Source organism: Daphnia carinata, chromosome 9, assembly GCF_022539665.2.
Source record: "Daphnia carinata strain CSIRO-1 chromosome 9, CSIRO_AGI_Dcar_HiC_V3, whole genome shotgun sequence".
Lineage (NCBI taxonomy): Eukaryota > Metazoa > Arthropoda > Branchiopoda > Diplostraca > Daphniidae > Daphnia > Daphnia carinata.
In genome coordinates this window covers 7,196,986-7,224,467 of record NC_081339.1, presented here as the reverse complement: position 1 = coordinate 7,224,467, position 27,482 = coordinate 7,196,986, and the positions used below count along the sequence as shown (strand labels likewise).

The 27,482-nt window shown below is 41.7% G+C and overlaps 3 protein-coding genes and 3 long non-coding RNA genes across 10 annotated transcripts; 2 read left to right on the top strand and 4 right to left on the bottom strand.

Moving 5' to 3' along the window:
- Nucleotides 1-5: 5 nt before the first annotated feature.
- Nucleotides 6-3,104, bottom strand: LOC130698021 (uncharacterized). 2 transcript variants are annotated; one of them, XR_009003159.2, is made up of 8 exons: nt 3,045-3,104; nt 1,314-1,529; nt 1,054-1,258; nt 920-990; nt 639-855; nt 505-577; nt 225-448; nt 6-163 (listed from the first exon to the last, which is right to left on the bottom strand). It is a non-coding gene; the product is annotated as an uncharacterized LOC130698021 (long non-coding RNA). The 2 variants fall into 2 exon arrangements; XR_009003160.2 differs by having other exon boundaries at nt 639-852.
- LOC130698023 (uncharacterized) lies at nt 2,526-3,238 on the top strand. Of its 2 annotated transcripts, XR_009003165.1 has the most exons (4): nt 2,527-2,589; nt 2,712-2,797; nt 2,889-2,948; nt 3,025-3,238. It is a non-coding gene; the product is annotated as an uncharacterized LOC130698023 (long non-coding RNA). The 2 variants fall into 2 exon arrangements; XR_009003164.1 differs by lacking the exon at nt 2,712-2,797 and having other exon boundaries at nt 2,526-2,589.
- A 693-nt stretch (nt 3,239-3,931) lies between these two features.
- Nucleotides 3,932-7,201, bottom strand: LOC130698022 (uncharacterized). 2 transcript variants are annotated; one of them, XR_009003161.2, is made up of 6 exons: nt 6,276-7,201; nt 5,349-6,213; nt 5,063-5,210; nt 4,924-5,001; nt 4,599-4,834; nt 3,932-4,534 (listed from the first exon to the last, which is right to left on the bottom strand). It is a non-coding gene; the product is annotated as an uncharacterized LOC130698022 (long non-coding RNA). The 2 variants fall into 2 exon arrangements; XR_009003162.2 differs by having other exon boundaries at nt 5,349-6,176.
- LOC130698019 (C-type lectin 37Da-like) lies at nt 4,868-5,817 on the top strand. The gene is made up of 5 exons (XM_057520798.1): nt 4,868-4,965; nt 5,027-5,134; nt 5,210-5,283; nt 5,345-5,462; nt 5,519-5,817. Exons 1-5 carry the CDS (start codon nt 4,905-4,907, stop codon nt 5,749-5,751), a joined length of 594 nt encoding a protein of 197 aa, XP_057376781.1. The 5' UTR covers nt 4,868-4,904; the 3' UTR covers nt 5,752-5,817.
- Nucleotides 7,202-8,586: 1,385 nt separating the features above from the next.
- On the bottom strand, nt 8,587-11,100 carry LOC130698020 (dual specificity mitogen-activated protein kinase kinase 4-like). Its single transcript, XM_057520799.2, has 10 exons — nt 10,737-11,100; nt 10,570-10,672; nt 10,438-10,501; nt 10,253-10,366; nt 10,055-10,174; nt 9,871-9,990; nt 9,628-9,807; nt 9,410-9,553; nt 9,203-9,336; nt 8,587-9,142 (listed from the first exon to the last, which is right to left on the bottom strand). Exons 1-10 carry the CDS (start codon nt 10,756-10,758, stop codon nt 8,977-8,979), a joined length of 1,167 nt encoding a protein of 388 aa, XP_057376782.1. The 5' UTR covers nt 10,759-11,100; the 3' UTR covers nt 8,587-8,976.
- A 1,145-nt stretch (nt 11,101-12,245) lies between these two features.
- Nucleotides 12,246-23,845, bottom strand: LOC130698010 (uncharacterized). 2 transcript variants are annotated; one of them, XM_057520786.2, is made up of 15 exons: nt 21,389-23,845; nt 19,005-19,265; nt 17,832-17,970; nt 16,694-17,229; nt 16,495-16,623; nt 16,226-16,412; nt 16,081-16,155; nt 15,849-16,010; nt 15,447-15,497; nt 14,937-15,025; nt 14,673-14,869; nt 14,520-14,608; nt 14,190-14,444; nt 13,942-14,117; nt 12,246-13,880 (listed from the first exon to the last, which is right to left on the bottom strand). In XM_057520786.2, the coding sequence occupies exons 1-15, from the start codon at nt 23,824-23,826 to the stop codon at nt 13,610-13,612; spliced, it is 5,055 nt and encodes a 1,684-aa protein (XP_057376769.1). In that variant the 5' UTR covers nt 23,827-23,845; the 3' UTR covers nt 12,246-13,609. The 2 variants fall into 2 exon arrangements, with proteins under 2 accessions (XP_057376769.1, XP_059353067.1); XM_059497084.1 differs by lacking the exon at nt 15,447-15,497 and having other exon boundaries at nt 21,389-23,844.
- Between the last annotated feature and the right edge of the window lie 3,637 nt (nt 23,846-27,482).

Below are 27,482 nucleotides of genomic sequence, written 5' to 3'. Positions count from 1 at the left end.
TCCGCTTCGGTGCTCCAGCGTCCTCTTCGGTGCTCCAGCGTCCTCTTCGGTGCTCCAGCGTCCTCTTCGGTGCTCCAGCGTCCTCTTCGGTGCTCCAGCGTCCTCTTCGGTGCTCCAGCGTCCTCTTCGGTGCTCCAGCGTCCTCTTCGGTGGTAGGACCCTCCTAAATACAAAAAAAAAAAAACCCATAAAATCATGGTGTAAAATTTAATACTTTCAAATACTTGACAATTTCGGGCGACAACCACGGCAGCTCTAACGACAAACTTCATTGTCCTATGGCCCTCTCTGGTGGTTATGTGGACCATCCTAAATACATTAAAAAAAACATAATTAAACACTTAAAAGTGTAAACATGTACCTGCAACATCCACGGTGACGACCTCGTTGCTCCAGCGACGATCCTCGATGACCAGTATCCTCTTCGATGGTGTTGATGCCCTTCTAACTACATAAGAGCAAAATAAGATCACAGTATAACACTTAAAACTTACAACGAAATACTTGACAATTTTGGGCGACGATCATGGTGGCTCCGTCAGCGTCCAACATCCTCTTCGATGGTGGCGGAGCCCTCCTAAAAACATAAAAAACCAAATAAAATCATAGCGTAGAACTTAAGACTTTCAATTTAATACTTGATTATTCTGGGCGACAATTATGATACTTCCGACGACGAATCTAGTTGTCCAGTGGTCCTCTTGGGCGATGATGCAACCCTCCTAAATAAATAAAAAAAACACGGTTAGACAATTAAATGTACAACACATATACCTGGAACATCCATGGTGACGATGTCGGTGCTTCAGCGTCCTCTTCAGCGTCCAACGTCCTCTTCGATGGTGGTGAGGCCTTCTTACATACATATAAAAAAACATGATTAAACTCTTCAACGTTTTTTTAAAAAATACCTCAATACCCGTGCCGACAATCTCGTTGCTCCAGCGGCGATCCTCGATGTCACGCATCCTCTTCGATGGTGGTGTAGCCCTGCTAAATGCATAAAACCAAAACAAAATTATAGTTCAAAACTTTAAACTTTTAATGAAATACTTGACAATTTTGGGCGACGATCGAAGAGGCTCCGACAGCGAACCTCGTTGTCCGGTGGCCTTCTTCGGTGATGTGGACCACCCTAAATACATAAAAAAAACGATTAGACACTTAAAGTCGTTAAAGCAATACCTGACAATCCTTGGCGACTTCGGCGGCGATCCCCGACGTCCAGTAACCTTCCTCGGTGATGTTGCCAACCCTCCTAGACACAGATATATACATCGAACATGGTAAAAACACTTTAAATTTTTAAATACCTTGCAACTTTAGGCTAGGATTTTGGCGGTGACCTTCGTTGCCCAACGGTCCCCCTTGGATGGTGATGTGGCCCTTCTAGACCCATAAAATAAAAAAAAAACAGAGTTAAACACTAAATTTTTAAATATATACCTCAGAATCCTGGGCGATATTCTAGTGGCTGCGACGGCGATCCTCGTTGTCCAGTGTCCTTTTCGGCCCCAGAGATTGCCCTCCTGATTGTAGAGAAGCGAAAAAAAAAAAAAAAAAATTTCAATAATTGAATAGCGGTTAATTTTATCTTAATTCTAACAAGCATCAGGTACACAAATCCTAATCACATTTCAATACAGAAAATCCTAAAAAAAATGGTTATTGCAATGATTCATAAGTTAGCAATTGCGAAGTCGTTAGGATTGACGGGACATCTGATAATTGTGCGAGTAAATCGAAACAAAATTCACTGCATGGAAATAGTTTGCGGGCAAGAGCTACGGGTAAAGAATGCAGAAAACTGTGCAGGAAAATGGTCGAGCTAGAATTGTGCAAAAGTAAGAATTGAGGTGGATTACGCTTAACGCTTTACTTAAAGTACCCTTAGTCTTAACTTAACTTACTTATCCTTACTTATCTTTAACTTAACCTAAATTTTCTATTCTAACTAGACTTATATTACTACCCAAGAAAATACGGTTTGTCATGTGCAACTAAACGGAACCCATGCAGAGGCAAACCCCTGTGCTGAGGCAGTGCTTTTTAAAGTGCGTGATTGGTGTATCTACAAATTGCGAAACATTTGCAGCTTCTGAAAGAATACTACGTCCACGTGCGGGATTTGTGTGGATCACTACACCAGAACAAAAAGCGAGACATCTACGGTAGTGCACGTCGTGCAGGTGAATGAGCTACTGAGCTGCAAAATGCAAAGCGTGGTTTTGTTTCTTCATTATTCATTTGCCCAAGGTTATTCTAGGTCACTGCATGAGATAGTTTGAAACGAGGGGGAATGGCCATATCCTCGAGCTAACGTGGAAATACAAATTGTTCGTTCAAGCTGATGACCTTCAGAATTAGGTTTCTCGAGCTAACGTGGAAATACAAATTGTTCGTTCAAGCTGATGACCTTCAGAATTAGGTTCCTCTACCCTAACTTTTATTCCTGGAAAGCCCAGGATGTGGAACGTTTCCGCGAGTATATAAGGCGATATCCGATTTTAGAATTCACAGTCGTGCAGGGTACTTCCCCTGCAGCTGTCCTGCTGCTGCTAAACTTTCATCGGACGCGTTGCTTGCTAGGTAAATCAAATTTCTCTTTAATTGTTTGTGTTCTTAGACTATGTAAAAAAGTTGTTTGCAACCTGTGTTGGCAATAATGTATACTAAACTTTTATGTTCTTGTTAATACAAATTCCATTTAGTTAAATATTTACCTCGGATTCTGGCAGGGCTTGTCAGTAAGTTTTTTATGGTTTACTTCAGGGAACATCTGGTCAATAATTGCCAGGTAGATTTCGTTAAACGTGGTACCGGCAGTGTGTAACGCTTTATTTAACACGTTCAGGATTGTAGCTTATTGTTATCTATTTTCTATACAGTGGGCTTCAATCGTAAATTTTTGACCTGACTTTTGTGGGACTTGCTGTATGTCCTTGACCGTAATATCTTTCTTGATAACTTATCGAAGTTTCATTTTGTTGGTCTAATTCATGTTATTGGCTGTTTTGATTGTAGATTTATGTATGATTGCATACCTGTAATGTGGATTCATTGAGCAGTACTGCGAATTCTAGGCGCCATGAATGGTGTATTGCTACGCAGACGACGGTCCATTCTGCAACCGCATGTCTGTGACATTGCCAATTGGGTGCTCAGTCGTTTGGAATTGTTAAGCTGCCATTCATTTACCTGTTGTATTGTTCTCAGCTAAAATATACCCTTAATTTTCCGTTTGTTGTATATGGTAATTAGCGTGCATAATTAGACACGTAATGGGTTTTTCGACTTTCGTCAGGACCAAATCTTGCCCTGCAGGAAAATGTCTGATGTGGGAATGTAGCCAACCGGAGCGAAGCTTCTTTTCAACGTCTTCAATCGGAATTGTGTTTACAGAGGCTGTTATCGTATGTGAAAAGTATATCCGAATTACTATTTGAATTCCACATTCCCGATAAAAGGGCGAATGCTTCAGTTTCAAAACGTAACGTCATAAGCTTAGAATGTCGATATGACAGAAGCCAATCCATAACTAATCTGTCAAACACGACGATGCAGATGGAGGTAAGGTAGCTATGAGCCTGAAGTCTGCAATAGCTGTCACAAATTGAAAACAAATGATTATGAAAAAAATTTCAATATTACTGACAATGCAAATTGTTAAATAGTTGCTGAAATAATTGTATCCAAACCTGTACTATTTCCATAAAATTGTTTTGTCGAGTCTGTCGTTTTCAAATGTGGAGACAGCTATAATTACGCAATGAAATGAAAAAATGTAGCCATTTAAACGACAAATGAAATAGAATGATAGAATAAATAGTAAAATAGCATTCACAGGTGTACATATACTTTGCATTCGCAATGTTTGTCAGAACCACGTTACCCACCAAAATTTCGTAGACAAGTACGGGTAATAACAGTCTCACACTTGTCGATGTATTGATTAGATTGTCCGCGCTAGATTAGGAAAAAGGCACAGCACGGTAGCGAAATCCATTATCGATTTCTTCACATCGTATTATAAACTAAAGGAATGGCAAGAAAACTGTTCCGGGTTAGGAAGAAAAACTGACCATTTGACGTACTTATCCGCCTGGGTATGCGTGGTGGTCAATCCAGTAGCGGGCCAGCCGCCGTTGACTTGCATAAGTTCCTGCGCGTGTTACAACGCACATTTTCTTCTGCTTGTCCGTCAATTTGACACCTACATATAACATATCTTACCACGTTGTTGCAAATATCCCAGAAAACGAAAAGAAATTTAAAGAACATTTTTACCTTTCTAAAACGTAGCAAAATAAACATTATTCACATAATATCCACACAATGAATACTTTATGAATACGTTAAATTTTTACATATAGCAATATCTAAATATTATATAATGTTTAGTACCAAATTCATTTAAATCTTACGTCAAATCTTCTTCAATATAGTCTATCTAGAATTATCTGAAATTTTTCACATCTCCTTCTCCATCCAGCATTTGGGACTTCTATCAAGTCATCTTCATTTCGTCAGCTCGCTAAAAATATGATTGAAAATTTTTTAGAATATCAAAACATTTCTTTAAATGAACAAAGGCCTACCTCAATAATACACAATCTGAAGTCATTCAACCCGGATGGTTAAGAAAAACTGGATCGTTGACCTGAGATCCACTAATCCCAATGTATACGCCACCCGTTTATTTCGTCCGTTTCTTCTATCAGTTCCTGACCTATCCTATCAGCATTTCAAACCGCATTCTCTCTAGGGTCAAAATGGGGCTGGCAAAGAGATCACTGACCGCTTCGTACGGTTCAGTTCAACCTAGTATATAAAGCTGTCGAATTTTGCTAAATTCACATTCAGTCTGAGACATCCAAAGTCTGCGGATCACCACAGTTTAGAAAATGTACGCATTTAACTTACCAAGCATTGTGTCTTGCATCTTTGGTGTCCTCTTGTTCAATGGTACGTTCTTTAGTTTCATTTTTAGAAATCCATTTTCTACTTTAAAAAATTATGTAATTAGGACAAGTTAGTCAGCAGTTCGCTGTAGATGTAGTACCTCAGCAAGGGTCAGGTGTAGTCCAGGCAGACGCACATTCAGCCATCGGAGAGAAGGCAGTGACAACAGCAGGTAAAAAGAAAAGCTTTGTGTTTATCCGACGTAAAAACGTATGTTCACGAATTTCCACTTGATTCTTTGTTGTAGCCTGTGAAGGTAGTATCGGAAATAACAAATGCATCAAAATTAAAGATAAATGCACATGCTACGTGAATCAGCAGGTAATGTAATCATTCAACTGAATCTTTCAGATTTTTAAATAACATTTTTGTATCAATTTAGTTACCTTGGCGGAAAGCTTTCGAATTCTGCAAAACCAATCGCAAGGATCTAATCAGCATTGAAACAGCAAAAGATCAGGCAGACATTGAAAGCTTCTTAATGCCCATTATCTTAGGAGGTTAAATATTTTGTTAACTTTTTCGCTGGAACATTACGTTGTCATGGTTTGCGTAGACGAAGTCGCTCAGAAAACCGGAGGTGTCTGGACGTCAGGGGCACAAGTTCCAGCATTAGATAATTACTACTGGGCTTCCAAACAGAAACTCGTCTCTTTCGCCAACTGGTTCTATGGTGAGCCCAACAGCGATGGAACCCCTCAGTGCATTCGCATCACGCTTACACCGGAAGGTACCTGGGCCACCGCGTCGTGCAAAGAAGCTCATCTACCCTTCATTTGCCAAGACTAAATGAAGAAAATTTCTCTTTTATGAATTGGTATAGTTTCAACAGTGTTAACTTAAAATTTCTCGATGTCACAGACAAATACACGTTTTTTCGTAACTTACGACAATTTTCTATGTCACACGACATCTACTCAGATGATGGCACCTAAGAATGGAACCCATACAGGTTATAGCCGTTCATGAACGCAATATATAGCATTTTGCATGGAAACAGAAAGTATTATCTGACGAAATACACGGCGTGTAACGGCCAGAAGCAATTTGGGTACGTTGCATTTGACCCGAATAACCAATTGCTTTCCGGGCCATTGTTACTTCTCAAGAGTTTCCAAGTCTGTGCCCTTCCGCTCGTTGGACATGGGGGATAAAACGATCGCAGCGTCAGCACACGCACAGGGTAATATGATTTGGTTTGACGGGCCAACTGTCTGGAAAGAAGCATTGCAATTGAAATGGTTGGCTTTTCTTGGAACCGGATTTTTATATTATAGACTTTGAAGCAAAATTTCAAATTAGCTGAATGTTACCCGTTCTGGTTTCAGTGAAGTGGAAATGTCGTCCTGCTTCCATCTCACCACTTCCTTATTTCACGAAGATTATTAATACTTTCCCAAAAAATAATTTAGATTGCATTCCAGGGAGTATCTGTCGTTAGCCTTAAACAGTATGGTTAGTAATTGTTCGCGTACAAGCGTGAGAAAAATAAAATAAAAGACTGGAGGGAAAGGTTGAAGAACAGAAAGAATCTCATAACTATATGTGATCCTTGATCATGCTAAAAAAAAAAAAAAAACATTAAATCACAGTCATTCGAAAATGGAAAGTCATACAAAAGCACAAGGAAATTAAATTGGAGGCAAAATTCTCAACAAACGACAATAGTCTACGCTTTCACATTGCTAAATGTAAATGTAATTTATTATATCGATTCTGTCAGTCTCAAATGTTTACGGTCAAACGATTACTAAACGAGAAGCACACAAAAACAAATAGATACCCGAGCACGAATGATCCTTTCAGTTGACTCTAACCGTACTAAGTTACTTGAGCGCCATTGTTCTGTCGACACCTAAGTCACTGTTAATTACTGCGAGAATGAGCCTCATAAAATCTGAGAAAAGGAAAAAGACGTGGGCACTTCCTCTGTTTCTCGACAACAGCGAGGCCAATCCAAAAGGTAATGTATGGAAAAGTTTACCCATAAAAGCTAAGTTTTGGACAAAGAAAACTAATTGGGGAAAGTGATGACACGATGGCCGATATCACAACGTGTTGGACGCCGAGACAAGCATTGATTTGTACAGTGACTAGGGAAAGCAAGCCATAAAAGAAATTGGTACTTAAATAGTTACTACGACTCGTATATAAAATATTATGACTAATTCGTTTCTTACCCTTTTGCAGTTTATATCACACTTGTTTTTGTTTAAATCCGCCATGAAACTGTCCGAAAGTCACCCCTTCCCCGCCCTCACTTCAGTCTGAGGCAATAGAAGTTCTAAGCAATGGGGCGACGTTTCCAATTTTACGTAACACAATTATCTTGTAAAATTTTAGAAATCTATAACCGGAAAATTAACTATTGTAATCAGGATATTCCAAAAAGTATGACACAAAAAATAAATTAATGAATAATGTCAGAATTGATTGATTTCACTGTATTTAGGGAGCTCGAGTTATGAAATCATGCCGAAACAATGTTGTGAAATTGGTGTTTGATTATTTGGGCTCATTTTAAATTTCCGTTTCTTGCATGATAGAGGTCGGCGACGAACATCATGAGCAGCAAACAGATGAGGAACCAAAAGAAATGCCAGGCTAAAGTATCGATCAGTTCAATAGACTGCTGGGCAGAGAGGGCTGTGGTGTCAATTTTCATCTTTTGACGTTTGTATGATTTGCAGACGAAAATTTATAATTGGTGCAGGTTGCTGCCTTTTTATCGATGTCCAGATTGGCACAGGAATCACAAACAACCTAAAATCTTTTCTCAATACAAAGATTGTCAACGTAGAAATTCTCGATCGATGATTTGAATATGATGGGATTAAATGAGAGCTTGTTCCCTAAAGCCGAAATGGGACCATTATGACAAGACGTGATTTGACTTCAAAGAAAAGAAATTCTCTTGGGGAATGAAGACCTAAATGTGGAATTATCGTCTGCAATTCTTTGTGTGAAGTGGTACACAAGAGATTTCGTTTTATTGATCGGACAAGCTCGTCAAGGCCTATTATTCAATCAAATGTTCCATCAAACTGCTAAGAACGAAAAAAGGATTGGCGGAGAATTTTGTTGACGCCCTCTTGTTATTCGTTATTACGATTTGAATCCCTCCTCTCTGCGCCGGTACTGCAAATCGACCAAACAGCCTTTCACGGTGCTCTTTTCCACGATTTGAATAGTGCTGTTGTCGATGTTGATCCAATAGATTTTCGATACATTTGCATATAGATGTTTTGATTTTCGGCCAATCTGACTATCAAATGTTGTGGACTTCCTATCGACTGATGATACCCCAGTTAACTATAGTTAAGTAAACTTCAATCAACTCTCCATCAGTTGATTGAAAGGAAATAAGGTAAACCAGTTCCTGTTTTCAGCTTTACGGTAAGGCACGTGATACGAGTTCTGGGGTGCGACAGACGGAGCTTTGGGAGACGATCGATGTCCGCATTGGCATTTTGACGGTCTTCGTCCCTCCCTTCTGAACTACACTCGCCAAGGATTAACAGGAATTCTATAGTACGCAGACGAGCACTGCCAACATTTTCTTCTACACGTAGTAAATCGATCTTTTCAGCGTCGCCGTTTGGTGACTGTCGAAAAGAAAAAAAGTTTTAGACAACATCACTATGTAATTATGTACATACGATATACGATGTATGCATTACAGTTGTCAAATACACTCGTATTTTGCTAGCGCAGAGTCGACTGACACGAATATTGTCCAAAGCATATTTGTGTTAGTCGATATCAGACAGGATTGCCAACAGAAACTCCATAACGAGGTATTTGATTTTTCTTTTAGCTTTTTTTTTAATTTTTTTTTTGTTTGTTTGTTTGTTTTTGTTTTCATTTGCATCATATTTCCCATTTCCATCTGAGCTTTAAAAAAAAGGATGGGGTTAGGTGAATCTTTGGATGGAAGCCGGACAACTTTGCTTGGAACAAGACGAAAGTATGGACCCAAAAAAGAAAGAAAAAAAAGAGAAAAAGGAAAGGGTACTAATCCATCTGCAAGTCGGCGACCGTCAAACCGAGCGTCTTGATGCGCTGTAGGATGTTGTCGACGTAAGCGCTCACGTCGACTTGCTCGGCCTGGCTGGCCAGCAGGAACGGATGTTGTAGAAGCTTGGAGTACTTGGGTCGCTGTCGGGCCTCTTTCTGCATGCTGTAGAACATCCTCGTTATTCAAAGTAAAAATTTGAAGTCAACAAACAGCTCAACTTACCATGTATTTACCAAATTCACAAATTCATCTGAAAATGGACACTCTTGAACCAAGTTTCCATTTTTGGAACTTGAATTATTGGTCGGATTTTTACTGTAGCTAGAGATGAGTCTGGGCGGATCTCCATGCACCACCTTATGTAATTCAAGAGGAGAGTATTAAAAAATAATAATAATATTTCGAAGCTGGGGCAAAGTAATTTGATACCTGTGTCAGCTGATCAAAAACAGAGTTCCAATGGGGATAGGGGAACTTGCCGGTGGCTATTTCGATCAAGGTGATACCGAGCGACCACACGTCGCTACGAATGTCGTACCCTCGAGCGGAAGATTGTGGATCGATCCGTTCGGGCTTGTTTTATTAATGAAGAAAAGACTGAATAAGTAACAAGGTAAACGACTGTTAATAGATTAATGAATCATTACAGCCATGTAAGGACGGCATCCAGCGTCTCGGGTTTTGGCGATCGAATCGACCAGCTGGCCTGAAATGCCAAAGTCGCACAGCTTGATATTCCCGCGCCTGTCCATTAAAATGTTGGAGGGTTTGACATCACGATGAATGATTTCCAAGTTCTCCTTCAAATAGTTCAAGGCTTGGACAGTCTGGAAACAAAAGGGAAAAGCATGAAGTGTGAATTTTTACCGATGCGTTTAAGCAACACTTGCCGCAAAAGCCATTTTCCCAAGGATGGATTCAGGGATCTTTTCCTTAAGCCGCTGGTGTGTAAAACGATAAAACTTATCCAGAGAAATATCCATTAATTCCATGCAAATCCAGCAGTCGCCCTAACAGACCAAAACCAAAAATGTAAGGATAAATTATGTGTTGTGTGGTACTCCTGGTTTATACCTCAGTAAACAATGCTCCATAAAACAGTACAATAAATGGACAATTATTGCTTCTCATAACGACTTCCAAGTCCATCAGCAGTTGCTTCTGTTCTTTTTCATCAACAGTGGAACGGATTCTCTGCAAAAAGAAAAACAGCATCAGATTTGTGGTAACACTTACATACTCTACGTTGCTTGAATAAATCTTAAATGGTACCTTGACAGCCATGACAGTGTTTGTTTTGATATGGAGCATTTTATTGACACTTCCGAAATTTCCTCTACCGATTTCACCCATGTCTTCCAGGTCCTCAGCTGTGAAATCATATATCTGATTTTGCAAAATGAGAAGCATGTATGATTTTGATGGGCCCACCTTACTGGTTTCGAAAAATGTTTTACCAATTCAGGAGATATTTGCAGCTTTCCTGGGGAATTGTTGACATCAGTGATATTCCATTTTTCCCTGTGTATATATACATTAACATTAACACCTTATAAATTTATCGTTGCGAAAACGAAGGAACATCTTACATAGGAAAAGACTGAATGGGGGCAATTGCACTACTAGGTGATAGACATTTAGTTGGTAATCCAGAGAATGAAAGAGGTCTCAGCCTGCTTCGCTTGTCTTCCGCTAGAAAAGAAAAATAGTCCTAAAGTGTCACCTTTCCTTTTAGATAATTAGTATGAAAAACTACCTTGCTGTTCTTCTGTCGACATGTTGGTATGACGCGTGACTTGCACTCAATTGCACTTTGCCTTTGACAGCAGTATTAAACCGGATTGTTTCACAAACACACGAGCAAAACGGGGGTCTTCGTACAAATAAAGACGTGCGTGTGAAAAATCAAACAAACACAAACAGGACTCGATTTTACGGTGCCGTTGCTCGGAAGAGGCTACGAGCACGTAATCATTCGAACAAATGCTCTGTGCCCTTTAGGTGTGGTAGCTGCAAATAAAATTTCCTGCCCATGTACAACACACAACACGATTGTCACACAAAAATGTTATGTCAAAAACGTTAAACAGCTCTTCATCTCCCAAAAAAAGCCCAACGAATGGAACAACCCATCGATAGAAATCGCATAATCGATTTGTAGTTGAAGGTTCGGCAACCTGATTGTGCGCGCGCCTTCGTTTCCTTTTCCTTGATCCCCCCGGCGTTTCCGGTTCGTAAAGGCGGTAAACACACCAAGATATAAGGATATAATTACCTTTGGGAACCCCACCACCTCCAAGAGGTATATTAAATTTTACACTTTCGTATTTGGATAGAACTCGCAACGAAATTGGGCACCAGAAAGAACCAGCAGCACGTGTGCAGCCATGTATATGAACTGTCAAAGCCTGGAAGGCAAGTCGTTGACCGAGGGCAATCGAATTTTTTGAGTGGTTTTCACGTTTCTTTCTTTTTTCTATTTCTAGAAGGAAAACGATTATTATGCACTGCGTTGTATATTATCTTGATCGTACTATTCCGTTTTGATAAAATGTGATGACGTAGGTGGGTTCCTTTAAGTACAGTCACGCATATTATGCGACGAACTTGTTTGGCTTAAAAGTTAGGACTCCTGGCCTGGCTGTGCGTGACACGAATATCTATTTCGAACAAGTATTTGGACAGTTTACATGGATTCACCCGATAAAATTCTAGCTCGTGGAAAGAATTTGATCTGGTAATCTAAGGTTTCACATTTGATATTGTTTACATTACTAGAATGTTTTACTTCAACATCACACTTTCCCACTAGGTGGAAACATTGCAGAGGAATGTTTTTTTGAAAATAGCCTTTCAAAATCACCCTGTTTAGAACTAAAGAGTTTCAAATGCGATCTTCAAGAAAAAAAGATGGCAAATAACTTTGCAACAATTTGATATGCAATGATATCGAATGACGCCACATTCCTGTGAGAGTGTTCGGGTCGAATCAGTTAGACAACCATTCGTTTATATGGGAACCTAGAGAATTGCAATATTCGATCGCAGTTTACTCAAAGCGAAGCCTATAAATTTTGGCAGGCATGAAGTCATAAGAAACCACAGAGAAATATCAGACAATAAACTCTTGAAAGTTATCGAGTTGTCTATGAAATAGTTCGATTCTGTCGAGTTTGCTCACGACAGATGCATTTGTCGCTGTTTGTTTTAAACCTTATAATATTTTTGTTTTTATACGTACACCACCACACGGACAAAAATGCAAATGTTTTAGTTTTCCTTTCGATTGAAATGGAAACCAAAATGTTCATTGTAGAATAATCAAATCAAGACAATATTTCAGCACACACAGAGATATAGAGAAAGAAACGGAGGAACAGAGAGAAAGAGATTGAACAGAGCAAAAACAATTCTTTTTTTCTTGTTCTTTTTGTATGGCGGGTAGGGGGGGGGGGGGTAGGTTAACGAGAGTATAACAGTGTGTATACAATCAGCCAAGGATTTTTATTGAGAAGAGAGAGATAAGTAGCCGAGCAGGATAGTGACACAGCTGGATCTTGGGATTGTTGGAGGGCCCAGAATAATGCACGTAAACAAAGAAACAAACACAGACACATCTACACCCACAAGATTGCAAAAAAAAAAAAAGAAAAAAAAAAAACACGAGAAGATGCAGCGAAATCTCCTCCCACTGCACGTTCGTTATGACGGGAGGATCAATCATCTTGGGCTTCATTCTTGTTGGATTTTGTTTTTCTTACAAAAATTTCTATCCGATACAAATTCAAAAAAACAAAACAAAGTCTGAGTGAGTGTACACTAGGTCAAGTGTTTGTCTTCCACCAGTTTGACTCATTCGCAAACCCTCAGCTGCGGCCTTGTACATAGAGAGCTAAAAAAAAGAGTGAAAACAAAAACAAAGATCACTCTTCTTTTTCTATCCCTCATCCACATTGAGTTCGTTCAACAAGAAAAATCCTTTTTGAAAAAAAAAAAATGTGTTATCTGCGTGTCAACGTGTTTTCGGGAGCGAAAAATATAACGGGAGGTGGAGACCACAAGAATATTACACACACTTTTTATGGGTAAGAATTCACAGCAGTGCGCTCTAAAAGAACAGGGAATGTCAAGAAACCTACGAGCTCGAATTCAGAAAAACAGGAAACGGAAAACATTTTTCTTGTTTTTTCCCCAAAGAAGGATACTAGTAAATAAATAGAAAAAAGTACGACAACAGTATAGGAATAAACCAAGGGCACGCAAAGTGGATGGTTAAAAAAAAGGGACATTCGGCATAATCACGAGAATTCACGAAACACGAAAATAAAGAAAAGAGGAAGTGATAAAAAAAACCTACGATGAACATTACTTTTTACTTTCTTTTCATATATGGCTGTGTGTATGTGTGACTTTGTATCTGTGTGTATGTGTCGTCGTATTTTCCTATACAAAAAAAAAGAAAAAACCATGACGAGGCGGAGGGTCTCCTCCATCTTTTGGTTCGCCATTCCGGTGACCATAAAAAAAAAAAATAAAGAAAAGTTAAAAAAAAAAAAAAAAAAAAAAAAAAATTAAAAACATTCAACACAATTGTCCGTTTGCAGAGGGTAAAAAGGAGGGCGACATTTCTCAGAGAATGTTGACTTCTCTCTTGCTAAAATGGATGTTCTGCTCTGCGCAGAAATCGCGCGTGATGGGCACGCAGTTGAGGTAGCCGAGCGTTTGGATGACGCCCGAATCCTGGATGGGCCACACGTAGAGGAGCAGGACGAGTGTGGTGAGCAGGACGGCGGCCAGCGTCAGGGTGACGCCAATGAGGACCAACTTGCGCCGGCGGTCGTAGACGCCGACCGTGATGAACGGCAGGAAAGTGTACGACAGCAATCCGCCCGAAATGAACCTGATTTTATCATTATCCATTTGAATTATAAATAAGAGATTTAAAAAATATTGATTTATACCCGAAAATGTGAGCGAAGTTGTCGACCCAGGGCAAAAGTCCGGCGACGAAGAGGAAGGCGACCGTCATGAGAAGCCGGCCGAGTGCCCGCCAGGGCGTGCGAAGTAGCGGCCAGGCGTGGAGGACCTCGACGCAGAGGCAGGCGAGTAAACCGAAATGCGATCCGGACGGACCCACCTGAATGATCATCAATCAAAAATTTTTTGTTTTTAACTTTCAATTTATTAAAAAGAAAAGATCCCAAAATACCTCGGCTCTGTATGGCACAAACAAGGCCGAGGCGAGGTTGCCGACGACGCCAGAGCCCATGTAGATAATGCCGATGCGCAACGGCCCGGCCAACTTCTCCAGGTCTCTCATGATAATCATCTGGAAGGTGACCGAGACGGCCAAGTGAAGGACGCCGGCGTGCAGGAACAGCGAAGTCCACAGTCGGTAAAATTGGTCGGCAAAGTCGGGCGTGTGGAAAGGCAGCATACCGCAAACGTCGTTCATGCAAGACACCTATCATTTCAGCCAAATAAAGCGTTATTGTTTTTGGTTTTTTTTTCAATTGAAATATACAATTTTAAATCTTACCTGAGAGCATAAGGAGGCTTCCTGATGGAAGTAACCTTTGACAAAGTCGCAATATTCGCGCGTCGCGATCCGGCATTCACCGTGAATACCTGTAATCGTGTTTGAATTATTGTTCATTTGCGATTATGTTTTATTATGTAAACATTTTGTTACCAATGCAGCACGGATGTCCGATGACTTCACAGACCATATGATCAGCCTGACCGGTCGTCTTTAATACGTGATTGGCGTTCGACTTTGATTCCGACCCGGATCCCCCTAAGCCAGGCAGCTTTTTTCGACATTTCGGCCATTTCGTGATGTCATCCGGCCATTCGAAAGGCGCCACTGACGCTGGTTCTATACAAAAACTGGAAAAAGATAATCAAATATTATTTACTTTAAACTATTTTATATGGCAGAATACAGAAAGTTTACTTTGGATCCTGGCCGCAAACAGAACCGGAAATCCGTCCTCCGGGACCAGACTGAACGACATTCCACTTCTTCCAGGTCGAAGTCAAATCCTACGTCGACGATATACACACAAACAAAAAGAAAACAATGAAATATAATATTGAAAAGTTAACAAAATGCAAACAGGAAGGAAAAACAAAAACTAGGACCAATCGAATCCATAAAAAATAAAACTAAAATGGGACTCGACACAGACACACACATCAATCAAGCATAGGCAAGTGCGAGGAGGGACGGGGAATTTCTCGGAAGTATACGTATATATAAAAAATAAATCAATTTACGTCAAAAAACAAAACAAAAACTTGGATGAATGATAAACTATGACGGATGAGAAAAACTAAAATAAATCGATGTGGTAATTGAGGTTGAATAAACTGAAAACAAATCAAATTGAGGGTTTTTCAATAATGCAAATAATTTATGTCTGAATCTTTTTTTTTTGTTTGTTTTCTGTTTGCTATTCTGTACCGTGCCAATTCCGCGCTCCGTGTTGTGATAAGGCGGCACAGAGGGAAGAGACTGTTTTTTGGTAGACTTGCGATTAGTAATTATATCAATCTTCAAAAAAACTCTCAACTGTTATAAAAGCAATATTTCATTCTAATTGAAACTTGTCACTTCTAAATTAGACGTAATCCAATTGTAAACGTATTAGCGTGTCAAAGACGTTAGGCACGCCCACGCACACGAAGCAGGCAGCTTTAAACCATTTTTTTTTGTAGTCCCGTTCTTCGTGATTGCGTGGGCGATGGTAACAAAAACAAAGTTCCCCACATTACGTTTGACTATCAACACATAAACTTTCAATTTTTTTTATGCGATTCAAAATTAGAATATGAATGACAGAAAAAAAAAAGGCAAAACTTTTACCGAACATTCGGCTCTGGACGTCTGGACGCAACCCGAATTGTCGTTGCGGATACAGCAGGCCGTCTGTCGTTCACGTATTCGAGTGGCTTCGATATCGGCTCCGATTCGCGTGTCCGGTTTCATGCACGGACTGTACTTGGCGCCCAGATGGATCAGATCCGCCTACATAAATAGAAGGGAACCCCCGCGAAAATTAGAAATAGATTTATGAGGGAATCAATCCGGACATTACCGCTCTAGGTCCTATGTAAAAATTCGAAGGTTCGTAATAGTCCACTTCTTGTAACGACAAACTAGTCACGAGAACCTGAAAACGCAATCAAACATTGAAAAGGTGAAGCTTTTGGAATAACAAAAAATGGGGAAAAAAAACAAACCGATCCGGAGCGTCGATGGAGATTGAAACCGATGGGTCCTAATCCATAAGTGATGAGAGCGATGAACATGATGAGCACCTGGACGGTGCACGTCCAATAGGTGAAATAGGGACGGTGATCCTCAAACGAGTCCAGCTGCCGTTTCAAGTGCTTGTTGCTGTCCGTCATCGATTGACGTAGCGACCGTCTTAAAAAAAAAAAAAAAAAAAAAAATTGAATGACAGATGATCCATCGTTGATGTCCAGCCAATAACAAAATCAATAATTACCTCGTCATTCGACCCACGATGCCCATACCGTATTGCCTCCGGTTCGAATTGTCCATCAATCGATCAACTACCGAAGGCCCACTGGGTCCGTTCATGTTGGCGTGGATGGCACGCCTCCATCGAGATGGTCTGCGTGACGACAAAAATATTCGTTCCTCAATCCCCCCCCAAAAAATTCTGAAATTCAAATGATACACACCGTGCTTCAGATTCCCGACGATGGGTAGGGCCTGTCGGTGGTGGCGGACCGATATGAGCCGCGTCGACAACGTCCTCGTAGGCCGGTGGCGGAGTGTCGAAAAAGACTTCGTCCTCCAGACTGACGTCGACGCAGCCGAGATTGGCCGTCCCGCCAGTGTCCATCGTCACGTCCGGAGGTAGCGGCTGGGCGTTGCTGAGGACACCGGTGGCCGATCGAGATGCCTCACCGTTCCGGCTGGCTGCGGATGCATTTGTTGAAGCTGCGGCAAACGCTTCGCGTGAAACACTACGTGAACGGATCTCCTCTTCCTCGGGGCCGTTGGGTCTTAACCGAACGATGGCCGTGGCCAGGTAGGCCAACCCGTCCCAGGTCATGCGGGCGACCGATTCACGCCGCTTGAGGCGTGGGTGTAAAAGCAAGGTGCTTTGCGATCCATCGGGCAATGATCCATCGGGCGAATCGGCCACTCTTTCCATCGGAATGGCGGCGTTTCTGCCATGGCCGTCCACCAGATCCCGAGAATCAAGACCTTCCTGCAAGAACGAAACAAAATATTGTTCAAGTTGAATGCGACTCGGAGTATAGTCCTAGATCAAATAAAATATGAGTAGCAATTTAAAACGAAGAAACATTTGGATAATAGGGGAGGCAAGGAAACCCGAGAAATCACGATTGCCTCTTGTCATGCGTCTTTATAACGAAGTCCCTGAAGGCTTTTGAAGAGGGACACGAGCCAACTAGGAAATCGATAGCGTTTCCATCTTGTCCGTTGGCAAAGCCTAAATACAGTGTGCATGTATCAGATGGCAAATAGATCTGTTGTGGAATCATCTGATTCGACAGTTTTGCTTAGCTTTCTCGTGTACCTCCCTCCCGAAAATGGGCGTGTCGGACCGGACCCGGTCTTTGACGTCAAAGTTGACGTGATCTTTTATTTTGTAGGTTTTGCGTGGGTTCCTGGCCTTCTTTGCAGCCGGACAGCGGGTAGAAGGCAAACAAACTGTGCGTGGAGAGTTTCATTACTAATACAAAGGCAGCGCGTGGAGAACACAATTCCGGACGTTTACAATTGAAGCCAATCGTGCTGGACCCCCTTTTTATCGGTAATCGATACAAGAAATTATTTCGAGCTTACGTCGTGAGAGCATGATTCACGAAGAGTTCCACAACGTCGTTCGGCCAGCCTTCTCCGCCTGTCTTCCCACCGTTGCCTCAGTTCGCTTTCTTTGCTTTCATCCAGGCCGAAGAATGTCGCCGCACTTTGCTTGAAATACCTACAATAATAACAACAAATGAAAAAAAAAAAATCAATAACAACATAGTTTTAGATTTTCTCGCGTTTTGGCAAATATCAGAATTGACAATGTTGGTTGGAACTGAAATGCCAATTTAATTCTTTAACTTCCACACAGCTATTTTTGAATATGTTTTGATAGCAACAACTATCTGGATGGCTTCTCATTTTACTACAACCTTTACGTTTCTTTTCTTTCAACAACAAACAAAAGAGACAAACTTGTTCCCAAGTCAATTGGATAATTGAACCCTTTTCCCTATTTCTTTCTTTTTTGATGATAAAAGAAACGCATATTGTACCATACGCTTCCTGGCCGATGTAAAGAGAAAACCAACAACCACTCCATACAGTTTGTGTTTTTGTTTTTGTTTTTCAAAAACTGTTTGTGTTTTTTCTTTAACGGATGGATAAGGTCATTTTTTATATCTCTGCTAGCAGTACGTACCGACGAGAATGGAGGGTGAAAAGCGAGACGTAATAAATGGCGAGAGAAAAGAAGACAAGGTTCGATCGAAGAGCCAGGCGGATCGATAAAAGAAGCCGTCAGCGGACAAAAATAAAGAGGAAAAGAAAGTTGGGCTTCCACAAACAGTACGGGCCGAATAGAACGTCGGCCTCGCATACCGCACTACATCCAGCGTCTGTTCTTCAATTACTCAACGAACAGCACTGCTGAGTTTTACAACAACAACATCATAACTGCGTTTTCCTATATTTTTTTTTCCTCTCTTTCTCATTCTCGTCACTACATTATTTCCGCGGTTGCCACTCAAAAACTGGGTGCCCTCTCTTAGATTCCTGATAAAAAGGTGGTCGTTGCGTGGTCTTTTACGTTCAACTTGTCTTTTGGGTACAGACACACAAACACGGCCAAAGAGAGTTGAGAGCGACCGTCGCATGTCAGAAACTTGGAAGTTCCGATGTCGTACAGTTTTCCAGAGGGGATTGAGAGGATAAAGTCACAAGCATAGTGAGTTTTTTGGCTGTGGATGTAGAAGAAAGAAAACTTACTCTTTGACTGCTTCCGTTCGGGACAAGGAGCGGCTTAGACCGACTCTATGATTGGTGCTGCCAGTCACGGCCAAAGGGTCCGTTCGATGAGCTTGCTGTTGAGATTCCACAATCGGATTCATCTGCACTTGCTGTTGCTGCGGTATACTACTCCTTGCTGTTGTCGTTGATGGTGCAGGCGTCGATACGGAACGATGAAACGCCTGGCCTGGGGATATTTTTGGCTGATGTTGGGCACCATTCTGAGCAGCCATTGTGAACCTGCGTATGAATGTTGCAATTAAACTCTGGCAGTCAATCTTTCCTGGGAATACTAATAAATTTTCACATTCGGATAAGTCAACATAGCATTTTCGAGAGTAACAAATGAAGCTCAGAATACTGGCTGTGATTCCAGGAATTCGGAAATTGCAGTCATTTGATACACAGCAGTTGAGATGGTTTTCAATGACTACAGAGATCTGTAAAACTAGCTGCACATTTTCATTGGAAAACCCAATCTGCGATAAGGGTGCAGCCCTTGGGGGTGTGCCACGGAAAAGTTATTCAATACCAGAAGAATTAACTTCCTTTTGGAAACATTCAAGCAAGAGCCTTGTACGATATCCGGAAGCACACCCAGTCTTAGCACAGTTTCTGATCTAACACGTAAAACAAAAAGAAGCTTGGCAAACGCTTACGCTTTTGAGGAATTGATCAGCTTCCCTTAAGCTGTAAAAAAAAAATATCCTATGGATTTAATCGAGCGCCATTTCCCAGTCACACCACCAATAGGATGCGATTCGAAATGCTGAAAGGACGTTGTGGCTCGCTGAGAAAAAAAAACGAGAATCGCTCCCTTTGTTACCAACTTTGCGACATTCCTTCTTTTTCCCTCGTTTTTTGTCTTTATTTTTATATCACCAAAATGACAGAAGCCTTTCCTGTATTTCGTCATCTGCTGCAAAAAGCGTAGCTGTCAGATCGATAAAAATATCTTTTTGCTCTACTTCAGTACATTTTCTCACGGCAACTTGTCTTTAATGAAGTGGAATGGCTTCGTTGTTCATAAACCTCTTCATTAACGCTGACTAATCAAAAACAAACACAATGTGCACGCGAATGCGATACATCACCAGTATACGATTACACCGAATATCATGCTGAATGAATTACGCCCTAAATTACACAGCCAGAGATGTACAGCTGGGGCTTCTTAATTATCAAGTTCATGGGCGTTGATTTCCTTTCTCCCAAGTACCACTACGTACACATCCAGCCCCCGCCTTTGCCTTTGATAACACAAAAGAGTCCTAGAGGTTACATCCTTTGTAATCATATAGAGAGAGAAGCCTCGGAAGTCACAGTGACGGCGAGTTGATGATGAACGATGACGCCAACTTCCACATTTACAGCTCGCCAAAAAGAAGACTAGCAGACGAAAAAAAAAAGAATGTCAGATTTCGGGACAGGGCGTGGGCGAGATGCTCTTCCGCTAGATGTTGAACTCGTGCGACCATAACGACACCCTGCCATCTTTATCCAATTCCTAGAATAGACTTGATGATTCTTCTTATCCGATATCAAACTATAAAGACATTCTTTCGCCTCGACATTTCGTTGCGAAAAACATTTAGAAATAAAAACGATTGAGCTTGTCGATTTGGAACATTAACACACGCACGCACATCGGCAATAACGTTTCCCTACCTTCCAGTACTGCCACTAGAACAATCAACGGGGAGCTTTGGCAACTTCAAAGAATAAAAAATAAAATGAATTTTTTTGCTTTTTGCTATATCTTAAATGGAACACGCGCTACCGACTCCATTGCGTTTTTATATCCCCTCGTTTTAGATTTCGCGGAAAAAGCCAATCGATATTGGACGCATCAGCCATGTACGATAATATTTCGACTTGTTTGAGTGAAGGCTCTTTTTCAGTCATTATTACTTTTGAAAGCCCCAAAAAAGAGGAAGCATCTATTCATATATACTTAAGGTGGAATGGATAGATACACGCACAGTGGGGAAGCTATAATTGATTGGCTTTCAGCTATGTTTGATATGCTCACATTTTGTTGCCCATCTTCCTAAACCTCTCATTATTGATGTATACCATACAGCCACGTGCTCTAGTATACAGATAAATAACGGTTTTTAATTAGACGTCGTTCCCGACATATTAAATTTCCAATTTCCTCATGAAGAATGAACTCTATCGATTGCTAATTCCATTCGCTGGACTGATGCACACGCTAAGTCTTAAAAAAAATAAATATATAAAATAATTAAGACCCATCTGTTTTGACGGTAAGTTTTGATTGCCCTACAGCTATCAGTGGAACTTTCAAAATGTTCGCTAATTAATTTCCTTCTTATTGATATAATTTTTGCACGTGTTACCTTATTGGCTCATTGTTGGGCAGACTGTGAAGTTCAGTGCGGACGCCTATTTGTTGCGGAAGCCCTTTTCCCAATACCATGGCCGGTTGGGACTGGGCTTGAAGGCCTGCAGTGCCGCTATTGTTCGAAGATGATGAACCAATGGCTGGATACTTTGAAGCAACAGCTCCGCCATTATTTCCAGCGAATTGCTGCTCGATTCCGGTAGATGCGGAGAAATGACGGGCCGTGGATGTTGCGAATCCGTAGCCCGCCGAAGCAGAGGCCGGCTGTTGTTGCTGGATCATCATCTTACCTGAATTTCCAGCATAGCCGGAATAATTGTTGGAAGAAGAAGCTGATGGCACGGACGCTGGCCCGCTGGCCAAATGCGGTCCGCCTCCGCACAGCGAACAAGTGTGATGGATGTGATGATGATGGTGATGATGATGTTGAAGCTGCGGATGGGACGGCGAGCCGCAACACGGGCAACATCGGCCGGATGTGGGCAAACTTGCCAGAGGCTGATACGGTCCAGCACTTTGAGCCATCGAATACAGTCCGTCCGCATTGGCCGATACGCCACTGTTCCGGCTAGGTAGCTGTTGCTGTGGCTGCGCTAACGAATGGTCTGCGTTGGCGCTGCCCAGCGACGAGCCTCTCCCTGTAACTGAATTACTCGAATAGCTGGCCAAACTGCTATTGTAATAATCGAACGGTGACGACGGACTGGGGGAAGGCCGGTTGCTGGGCAACTGTTGTTGCATCCGCAACTGTCCTGCTGTGACATCCAGTCCGTTATTACCTGCGGACAATCGACGCTGATATTGTTGCTGGGCCATTGATGACGGACCCGAGGCCGAATCGTACAGGTTCTCATTGGAAGCCACTTGCGGCTGGTTGGAGACGGGCAAACCGATTGAATTGAGTTGTTTCGATCCGAAATCGAATTCCCGACGCATGTCCGTCCCACTTTCGGCTGGAGAAACAATCTGTTGTTGTTGTTGTTGTTGTTGTAGGGCATTCTGTTGTCGATCGGTGCTGCTGGACTTGGGCTGACGGACGCGAGCACCCGATTGGCTGAGGCTATTCCCTCCAGCTGCGTGATTGGCCATAATCATTCGTTCCATCCTGGACAGAACGAGGTAATCTTCCGGTCTCAAAGCTCCGGCTCTCAGTAACTTGTCCAGCAAGACGGACGTCTCCAGTTTGGGTTGTTGGAGGAGGCTGGCGGCCGATGGTGTTGCAGCGTTGCCATTATTGACATTAGCCGTTGGCAACGGACCACTGCCGGGCAATGAATTCCTCACTTTGCGTTTGACTGGCCTCCTCAACGTCGCTATGCCGGCCAGTCCGTCCTCAGAGCGGATGTGTCCGCCACCCATAGCAGACGACATTTCCGGATAAAGGGCCGCACTGTTCTGCCCTTGTTGCAGCCTCATTTTCTGCCCGCACGTGCACTTGCGGCTGATGCCGTCCGACCCGATGGACGTCCGATGACACGCTCCGCCGCTGTTACTCGAGACGGACGAATCGTGATCCACATCCATCCAAGCGGAGGACGACGAAGGTGTGTGATGTGAATTATTATTAGCTCTCGTCTTGCGGACGGCCGTCAACGAATAGCCATCGACTGCGCTTCCATTTCCATTGCGCGATGGACGGCCCCGCAGCGTGGCGTATTGCGGAGGTATTTGAACCCAATTGACTCCGGCCTCGCCACCGCCGCTTCCCCTTCCGCTTCCTTCGGCGTGCGTGGCGTGCTGGACAATCGGATCGGCGTTTGAATCGCTTAGCGGAACGGACATGAAATGGTGATCATCCGACGGCGAGCTGACGTCAATGCCCAACGGAGGCAGCAAATTGGCCGTTTCAAAATCCAGCAAAGGTGGAGGCGGAATGAAAGGCTCCCTGTCCGACTCGACGCCCGTCGATCCGCCAGACGACGGATGATGGACATAATGCGATGAAAGTGGATCTGATGACGACGTCCAACGATTGGCCGGATGAAGGTCTTTGTTCAACAGATTCTCGCTGGACCAGCAGTGCGGACTGAGTCGTCTGCTAGACATACTGTTCGTCACAGCTTCTTGATGATGTTGTTGTTGTTGTTGTTGAGACCTCCTCGGCGGACTGGAAGCTAAATGCCTCCAGCCGGAAGAAGAGGAGCTGTTGGAAGCCGTGTCGTTCAACGGTGTCCAGCATTCGGCGGGGCCAGGTGCGTTGCTGTTGCCCACTCCACCCGTCCTGCACGATGATGTCGAAACAAACTCCTGCTGACCCAGAAGACGTTGGCTAGATTTAACAGGCTGATGGCGATTAGGCGTGTTCTGATGAAGTCCGATGGCCGTCAGACTACCGCAACTGCCCGCCTGCTGCTGTTGAACGGCCAACGGTTGCCAGCTCCTCTGTGATTGTTCGTCTTCCAACAGCTCCTGCGGATGTTGCTGTTGGCTCATTCTCCTTTTTATGTGTTGTATAAACAATAGTCTTTGCTCCTCTTCGATGCTTTCCTGCATTAAAAGAAATGGAAAGAATGAAACATCGAAACATGTCGATTGGAAAATGCGTTTAAGGTGTACCACTCGGCTGACATTGTGTTATGTATGCGATTTTCCTAACTAGAGCCAGCTACGATATTAAAGGGCGTGTTTAACGTAGTGTATGGATAATAACGGCTGGTTAACGGAGAGAGGGTGTCGTATAATAGTTTGCCATGTCTTCCTGTCAATATCTTTGCAAGACCACAACCATTCGTGATATTTCAGCCTATCCTTGTTGTTTACGTGTTTAGACACGCATAAACCACAAGGGAAAAATTATTTATCATCGCGTTATGATTTTTTTTAAAAATTGGGTTTTATTACGCTTGAGGCATTTTACCTGATGAAGGAAACACTACGAAGGTAGGCTCGCATGGGAACAATTAAAGCGGGCCAGATTTTGTCCGATGATAATAAAAGGGACATGGGGTTTCTCACTGGCCCCGACACATCGATCGATACAGTTGATGTGTAACAAAGCTGTAGAGTGGCAAACACTTGTAAGGTTTTCCACTAAAGCAAGAAGGGGCTTTCTGGGTTGCTGCACAACGTTGCGACCCATTTTATTTTAGCATTAAAACGCGAAACAATAAACAGCCCAAACATGGAGAATTACGTCAACAGCATCGACGACCTCTATATTACGTTAAATAACAAACCGAAATGATGCTGCAGGCTTCGAAACTGGAGGATCAATAACAGTGCTTTTTTATGTATACAAGCTATAATAAAATATTGGAAATAATAGCATCAATCGTTCCAGCAATAGATGGGCAGATCGCTATGACTATGTTTCGATATACAGCGGGCCCATACATACAAAGTACATGCCCCTCAATCTTTTGATTGCACATTGGCGATGAAAATTTATTTGCTGGACGTCGTTGTGAATAGACGACGGATGATATTATCATATCAAGGGCGATGGACGTTCTATATACGTAGGAAACACTAATCATCTGCTCGCAATATGTCCTCCCCCATTTTCGTAATATCACATATAGATTCTACATGCCTTTTTTTCCTATTTTCATGTCGGTCATAAAAAGACTTGCAGGTTCGTTGGTTATCGGATTTCTTTCGCCATTGTTGAACTTTCTTTATGGCAAAAGCCGAAGGAATTTTCCAAAATAGTTTGGATCTCATTTCCTGAGTAATTTCCTCAATTAGTTTGATTTTATTCTTTTGTTTTTAGAAGGGAAAAGTTGAGAGTTTCAATTACGTTATGGAAACGCGGGAGCTGTGTATATAAAAATGTAGGACACTGTTATTGATCCGATCCTTTCTGCGTCTCTTTTCCTGACGAGAAAGAAGAAGAGTTAACACTCATCGTTTTGTTTCCTACTCGCCTAAAAGATTCGTATCGATATCTTTCACTTTCAAAGAGTGTCCCTTTTTGTACGTGAACTGGTAATAGCCTAGCATATCAATAGGACGAGACCAGAAAAAAAGCAAATACAATTCATAAAAAAAACGAATAGTAGATCAAAATAGAAGAGGACCTCCTACGTGAAATCAAATCATTTTATTGCGCATAGAGCGCGGACTGAAAACCTACGCATATAATTGATTTTTGTTCTATGTAGACGGGAGGATGTCTGCAACTTTGTATGCAAATTGATGTATGGAGAACCTTCACCTTAATTTCGGGAGTAAAGAGGATACGTATACTGTGTATAACAAACGCCCCCCAATTAGTAGCAAAATGGAAGTACGTGCCTTTTGTCAAATAGAGCTCATTCCATTAAAATACATGGAGCTAACATAAATGATATTCAATCTTCCCTTTTGTGCAGCGTCTTTGATTTCCCTGTTACAGCATTTTCTGATGCATTGTGGGCCTCAAAGAACTTCAGACGAATATGAAAACAAAAACTCTATTTGAAACTGCGTTAACAAGAACCGATACATAATTCATTACTTCCCTTATAGTATGAATCCATCTTTCTATAGATCTCTACACAAAAATGTTGCTGAATAATACAAAGCTCAAGTTGAAGTATAGCAAGACAGATCTGATAACAGACAAGTGCGTATATATTTTTGATCATTACACAGCTCGTTTTTTGTATTGTGCGTATATAGGGCCTTTTTATCATGCGTTATTGATACGCGGGGAGTAGCGTGTTTATTATTTTTTACACATACGGCTATATATTGTATGCTAAGCGACGTAAGCAATAACATTGTAATGCCATTTCAACAGCACACGAATCAATAAATGGTATACTCGTCATGCCCTGCAAATCGTTGGTTCGGGGCGAGTCCTTCCATCTGATATGTTTATAATTATACTTCCCGATTGGATTTACGACACATTAGGTAAGACCCATGATTCTGCACTGTTACAATCGTCTTTTCTTATGCTGGTACCATTAAAAATGAACTCATCGATCTTATGGCATAGCGTAATTCATTCATCTATTTCGCATGCAAATGTATGTGAATTCTTCTATCATTTAATAGGCCTTCGAGGGTTTCTGTTACGACTTAACTAACGAGAAATCCCCTCAAATTCTGTAATGAATTTCTTATTTTGAGAAAAACAGGTATCGACATACCTTCTTAAATGGAAACCCATCGATGTTAAATTAACCTTGTTCTGATCTATCTTTGGAACGACGTACGTGCGTCATCTCGCCTGGTAGATATACAATCAACTTTTATACAGACGTCTAATAGTTTCTATCACAAGTTTTTTTTTCTTGTTCATGGATGAAGTATAGACGTAGGCAACCGATTCATCGTCTATAAGCAGATGACACGAAGCTCAAGTCAAGAGGAAAACTCTGAACGAGATCAAAAGCTACAGAAAGGAGATACAGCATATATAAATTTCTATTTGTTAACCTCAACAAAAAAAAATTTATTGTTTCAAAATTCAATTTATCATTTTTTCTCGGGATTTTTTCTTTATCTCTATGAAAATATAAATGTGTTTAGACCATTAGACGTAATGGCCTTAATTTTGTTGATGTGTCTAGCCACACAGTTTCGCTAATGGTCTTCTCGGTTAACAGCGGACATCGAAGAATGATATCCTCATCAAATCGTTCAGCCCCCTCCCCCCAACATCCGAAAATAAAAAGATTGATAGACTGCTGATGTTGCTCGACAACCGATATCTATGTGAGCGTTATATATATATATACCTTATATATAGCATCAGCAATCCTGGATTGGGCAAACAAAACAAATGCGGGGGTATATAACAATCTGATTCTTATACTTTCGCAGAAGCCATAATTTCTCTTTTTATTCTACGTGTCACGCAGTTAATTAATCAACGAACAAAGAAAAACGCCAGACGGACTATATTTGCGATCTACCCTATTTATTACGTCACTTTCATTCTGGATCATGGCAAAAGGGCAGCTCGTGTATGTAATTGACTTTAAAAATTAAAAATAAATTTGAAACCTTTTTCGAATTGCGAGCCAAAGCATCTAACAAACATATAGGTAGACTTTGAAAATAATACAGTGCTCCTTCTATAGAGCTTGCGCCGGGCAGGGCCACGACGTCGTCTATTGATTATTCTTCTCCCTCCCCCTCTCCCTATCTTTCTAGCA